The sequence below is a fragment of the Halichoerus grypus genome, chromosome 6 (genome assembly GCF_964656455.1).
Source record: "Halichoerus grypus chromosome 6, mHalGry1.hap1.1, whole genome shotgun sequence".
Lineage (NCBI taxonomy): Eukaryota > Metazoa > Chordata > Mammalia > Carnivora > Phocidae > Halichoerus > Halichoerus grypus.
The window spans coordinates 85,290,879-85,297,388 of NC_135717.1; the positions used below are offsets into that span (position 1 = coordinate 85,290,879).

The 6,510-nt window shown below is 41.0% G+C and overlaps 1 protein-coding gene across 1 annotated transcript; it reads right to left on the minus strand.

The window, feature by feature from the left end:
- Nucleotides 1–243: 243 nt before the first annotated feature.
- On the minus strand, nt 244–5,521 carry CLEC12B (C-type lectin domain family 12 member B). Its single transcript, XM_078074156.1, has 5 exons — nt 5,486–5,521; nt 5,123–5,333; nt 4,235–4,389; nt 3,522–3,637; nt 244–548 (listed from the first exon to the last, which is right to left on the minus strand). Exons 1-5 carry the CDS (start codon nt 5,519–5,521, stop codon nt 398–400), a joined length of 669 nt encoding a protein of 222 aa, XP_077930282.1. The 3' UTR covers nt 244–397.
- Between the last annotated feature and the right edge of the window lie 989 nt (nt 5,522–6,510).

Here is a 6,510-nt window from a genome sequence, read left to right on the forward strand (position 1 = left end):
GATCACAACAGGGTCTCCTGAATGTCATTCCAGGGCTGTGTCTTGTGTCAGTTCTGGCTGCTAAATATTTACATATCCCCCTGTGCACTTGTGCATATGCAATAACAAAGCAGGAAAAGAATCTTTTATTCGAGAGAGAGAATTCAGTGAAATGACGCTGAGATAGAATAATAGGGCCATAGAAGAGCTATTCCCCAGGGTCCCCAGCAATAACCAGAACATCAGATCAGAAGGCATCGACGATGAAGTGGAGAATGTTCTGTGAAGTTTATTTGCCTGATGGGTTTGAATACACATTTTTTTCATCTGTTTTTGGCTCTAGTAGGGGAGCTTTCTCTTTCTTCACATGAATTTAACCACAAGTCCCTTACATCCGGGTGAATCTGGAAGAAGCATATTAATCCAAATCTTCAATCTTCACTAACGCAGCTGTCTTCTCACAAATCCAAGAAATTTCAGCACTGCAGCGGGAAATATAAATATTTCCTTTTTGAAAATAGGCACATCCTTTGGATCCATTGATCTGAGCATACTCTTTAGCGCTGAATCTGAAAATTAATCCACTTAAAATTAATTACAAATTTCATATTTGAAATCTGATCACAATTCAATGTCCTCAGTTACAAAAGACTATCTATCTGAACTTTGAGAGACTTCTGTTTCCATAGCATTCAAAGTTCTTAAAGCTGGAGAATCTGCGTGTTCCATTTCAAGTTAATCATAATCCCAGGTAGAATAATTTAAGGAAGATACTTAAATTCTGGGTTGAGAATTTGTATCCTCACCATTATCATGGTAGAAACTACCAGTGCAGATTATATCAGAAGCACTACAATTTCTTTAGTTTGGAACTTTATGAAGAAAAACAGACAAATGAGATCATATCCTGAGCAAAAAGTTATAACATTTCATTATGCACAAATATAATTTTGTATATATATAATTTTGTGTTATATATATTTATACACATATATGTGGAAGGTGAAGAGAGGATAAGATAGGGGTTCAGAGAGAAAATGAACGATTACATAGATGTGGTTCTGATATCAGTCCCTAGTTCCTCTGCTAAGGAATTGGTGGTAACTCTTCAATAATATCATTACAGGGGCACCTGGGTGGCTTTTGTTGGTTAAGCCATCAACTCTCGATTTCAGCTCAGGTCATGATCTCAGGTGGTGGTATCAAGCCCTGTCCCAGACTCTGGCTGGGGCTCAGCGGGGAGTCTGCTTGAGATTCTCTCTCTCCTGTCCCTCCTTCCCATGCTTGCGGTACACTTTCTCTCTCTCAAATAAATAAATAAATAAATAACCTTTTTAAAAAATGTCATTACTAAATTATGCTCATCAGATCTAAATCCCCGTGTGCCTTTTTACTCAAATGATCTGTGCTACACTGCAGTATTCTTGCTTCAGGGCTGGGCTTACTAAATTTTTTTTTTAAGTCTTTATTTCTTTATTTGACAGAGAGAGACACAACAAGAGAGGGAACACAAGCAGGGGGAGTGGGAGAGGGAGAAGCAGGCTTCCCGCAGAGCAGGGAGCCCGAGGAAGGGCTCAATCCCAGCATCCTGGGATCATGACCTGAGCCGAAGGCATACGCTTAACAACTGAGCCACCCAGGTGCCCCAGGCTTACTAAGTCTTCCTCTTGGCATATGCATTTGCCGAGAGTAGCCTTACCCAGTAGGGAAGGTTCCGAAGCTCAGTTCCACCACCCCTACACCCCTAGGGTGGCAGGCACAGCCTCAGGGCGTCAGTGTCCACAGACTCCGAACCTTGCTGCAGGGGGCCACCTCCTCCATATTTTCACTAGGAGTGAGTGGAGGGGCCCGGGATGATGACAACTCCTTTAGGAGAGGGGACCCATCTTCTTAAAGTTCAAAGTGGAAACAGCTGCACTTACAGGGTATCCTGGTCCTGTTCTATAAAGCCTCGGTGTAGCAGAAATACCTCAGGTTAGTTGGTAATCATCTCATGCCCAGGATCGCTCCATTAAAAAGAGGTAACTGTCATTTTTTGGGGGGGTGTTTATTACTTTGCATGTGCGTGTCACCATGATTATTTGCATGAAACCAGGCTCACTGATTTAATATGACCAGTAGTGGACATTAGAGAGCAGGAAATTGCTGTGAGTGGGAAAAGCCATGACAGCATTGTTGGAAATGGGTGAAGATAAAGTATATCTAGGGAGAAAAGTATAGACATATCATTGTGTGTTATTCAGGGAATTGGGGGAGTCACAGCAGAAACCTAGTATCCTTGATGGAAATGAGTGATTATAACTCAGCTTAAGGAAACTTTGACAGCATGCATTAAGAAGCAAGACAGGAGGGAGGTGAACGGTTGAATAATTTGATGGGAAGGGAGGTGGAGAAAAACCTACTACACCCAGAAAGGGGCCAAAGCTCTTAACACTTCATGTGATATGCAAATACCATATATTATATTAAAAATCCAGATATAACTGTATCATTTTAATATAGTTGTGATGAGCAGTGTTCCTCAAAATATTTGGTTTGTAGTTGCTAAGAGAATTTTACAGGACTATGTGTTCCTTTCCATATTTTTAAGATAACACTTATTTTTCATAACTTTAAATAGTTGCAAAAACTGTAATTGTCTTTTTTTTTTTTTTAAAGATTTTATTTATTTATTTGACAGAGAGAGAGATAGCGAGAGAGGGAACACAAGCAGGGGAGTGGGAGAGGGAGAAGCAGGCTTCCCGCGGAGCAGGGAGCCCGATGTGGGGCTCGATCCCAGGACCCTGGGACCATGACCTGAGCCGAAGGCAGACGCTTAACGACTGAGCCACCCAGGCACCCCCAAAAACTGTAATTTTCAAAGTATCATATATCCTGTATGTACTTTAAATATTTCTTCAAAACCTTGAAGTGGCAGACTTAGCTCATTTTAAGTCGTGAAAAACATTTGCCATATAATCGAATTGGCAAATCCCCATCACAGAACTAATTGTTAAACTAATCTGTCAATTCAGACTTACTTGCCCCTAGAAAATGACTGACAATTATTGAATTTAAATAAATGTGTTAATATATGTTCTTATGATAAACCACCCTTGGGATTGTAAGTGGTGGAGAGCCAGGGGAGCTGAGAGGCCAAGCTCATGGTCACAGAAGCACTCAGTCCTGATTTTGCCACTCAGGAGGTAGTGACCTTGAACAAATTATTTAATCTCTCTATGACAATTGTTTCATCCACAAAATAGGAATATAACAGTGCTTTTATCACAGAGCTAATATTTCACACTACTTCGAACAAAGTAAGTGTAAGTATTATTTGTTTATTATATAAAAAAATAAATTTTAGCCAATAGATAAGCTTCAGTGTCTTGCCATGAGTTTGTCACATACACGAAATTAGGTACTCTTGCTTTCATTATTTCTTACTGAAGCTCTCTTTTCTTTGTATGTTGTACTCTTTTTTTGTATCTAGATTTATAATTCTTACAATTAACATTGATTTTCTTAGTATTCCATCCCCCCCCCAACAGTTAGCGACTTACAACGATGGAGAAGGGCCAGAGCCATCCTCCCACAGCCAGCTCCTTCCAGATGGGTCCCAGGATAAGCCCAACCAGAAGAAAGAGAACGTGGGTAATGGCTGTGACTTCAGAAAATCCTGAGAGGGAGAACGGGAACAATGTCATGTGTGAGCCACATTCCGGAATGCAGAAGTAAGATGTTAGGGGCGCCTGGGTGGCTCAGTCGTTAGGCGTCTGCCTTCGGCTCAGGTCATGATCCCAGGGTCCTGGGATTGAGCCCCGCATCAGGCTCCCCGCTCAGTGGGAAGCCTGCTTCTCCCTCTCCCACTCCCCCTGCTTGTGTTCTAGCTCTCGCTGTCTCTCTGTCAGATAAAAAAATAAAATCTTTTTTTTTTTTTAAGATTTTATTTATTTGCGAGAGAGAGAATGAGAGACAGAGAGCATGAGAGGGAGGAGGGTCAGAGGGAGAAGCAGACTCCCTGCCGAGCAGGGAGCCCGATGTGGGACTCGATCCCGGGACTCCAGGATCATGACCTGAGCCGAAGGCAGTCGCTTAACCAACTGAGCCACCCAGGCGCCCCAACAAATAAAATCTTAAAAAAGAAAAAGAAGAAGTAAGATGTTAATTCTCCTTCAAAATGTACTGAATTCCTACTTTGTGAGTCACACATTCCACTTGTTTTACTTTCTATGACATGAATAATTTCTCTAACCAGGGAAGGAGTCAACCAGACCTTTTCCTCCAAGCTATCTATCTTCACCAAAGTGGAGTTCCTGTCCATGCAGTTTTTCCTACTGTTAGTCCAGGTCTTCTCCTCATTTGTTGCAAAATAATAGCAGCTGTTTTGGTACCATTGCCACATCTTAGGACAAGGATTACATCTGTGGTCTGAAAAAGAAATTACACCCATTAGTACAAATTAAATAATGCTAGAGTGACTGGGGAAGGTTTTTTTTTTTAAAAGATTTTTAATTTATTTATTTGAAAGAGAGAGAATGAGAGAGAGAGAGCGAGAGCCCATGAGAGGGGGAGGGTCAGAGGGAGAAGCAGACTCCTTGCTGAGCAGGGAGCCCGATGCTGGACTCGATCCCAGGACCCCAGGATCGTGACCTGAGCCGAAGGCAGTTGCTTAACCAACTGAGCCACCCAGGTCCCCCATGGGGAAGGTTTTAGAAACTAAATGATTGAACTTGGTGAGAGGGTCTGAGACCCAGCATTCTGGAACCATACTGCTTTAGGAGCCTGTGAAAATGAAGTCACTTCCGATTATGGGATGGAGCAACAGTGATTGAAATTCTCACTTCAGGGCTCACTTTACTGGCCTCAGAATTACCAGCTATACTTTTAGTTTCTTAAAACGTCAGGATCACCTAAAAATAGTTCACAAAATGAGAAGCTGAAGTATCCAGGTTGGTATCATTCCATGACGCTTCTCAAATTCACCTCTGTGTTTTCAAAAATATTAAATAAATTGATATCTTCCCGTGTCTTCTATAAATTTAGTGTGATATCATTAGAGGTCATTGGAGAAGACAACTTTCTCATACTATGAGGTGGCACACGTGATCAATGCAAACTGGGACAACAGATTGCACCTGAGTGGTCAGTAGGTCCCAATTACCTGAAGTGTGAATGATTAGCTCCTGGCAGAGTTTTACGGCCATTTGTCCCTGCCTCTTCAATAGACTGGAGATCTGTGATTTGAGAAACTCCTCCTCGGTGGGAAAGTTTCTGTAGCTGCTCAGCTGCTCAGATAAGTTATCCTGCTGTTGGTGGATGAGTTTTGGAAGTTGATTTAATTTCTCTGAATCTGAGTTAATTTCATTAGATGTCTGCAAAACTCCAAGACATAACAGGAGATAAGTTCAAATATCTTCCCATTCTCATCATTGCCATAGATAATTCTTAACACAGAAATATTTCTCACATTGTTTAATATTTATCTGTAGCTTCCAATCATTGAAATATCATGGAAGGAACACACCAGATGCCTTTCTATTCCAAATCGTTTGGAGCTCATCCTCATAATTTTATTGAGATTTTAAATATGATTACACTTGTATTAAAATAATGAATTAATAATTATATGTCTTTGACATTTAATCTAAGGCTGTGCCAGGCATCTTGCCATTCATTTAGTGGAACTACTTTTCTTTTTTTCTATTTGGAGTTGGTTCATGTAATTGTTGTTTTAATAGGAATGGAATCCTTTAAGGCAATGGGTATCTCAAAGTATGGTGTACAGACCACTTTTATCAGAATCACCCAAATATCTGGTTTTGTTTTAAATGCAAATTTTAATGCCATACTGGACCATTTCTGGCTCTGGATCCATAAAATCTGCCTTTTTTTTTAAAAAAAAGATTTTATTCATTTATTGGAAAGAGAGAGAGAGTGCAAGCAGGGGTAGGGGCAGAAGGAGAAGGAGAGAGAGAATCTCAAGCAGACTCCACGCTGAACATGGAGCTGGACGTGGGGCTTGATCTCATGACTCTGAGATCATGACCTGAGCCAAAATCAAGAGTTGGAAGCTTAACCAACTGAGCCACCCAGGCACCCCAAAATCTACCTTTTTAGTTAACACTTCAGGCAATGCATCATCACAATAAATTTAAGAGTTATTGCACTAAAAGCACTGCACTTCAGGAAAAAAGGCTTCACCCTTCCATGGTGCATACATATTCTATGGTGAACCAATGAATATGTATCATTGCATCTTTATTTTTTTAAAGATTTTATTTATTTATTTATTTCAAGAGAGAGAGAAAGCACGAGTGGGGGGGCAGAGGGGCAGAGGGAGAAACAGACTCCCCACTGAGCAAGGAGGCTGATGTGGGGCTTGATCCCAAGACCCTGAGATCATGACCTGAGCCAAAGGCAGATGCTTAACCAGCTGAGCCACCCAGGTACCCTTCATCTTCATTTTTAAAATATACATCATTATAGAAGATCAACTGCTAATCCTCATAAAGATTGGCTATTGAATATTTGTTACTGCTGCTAGAACAT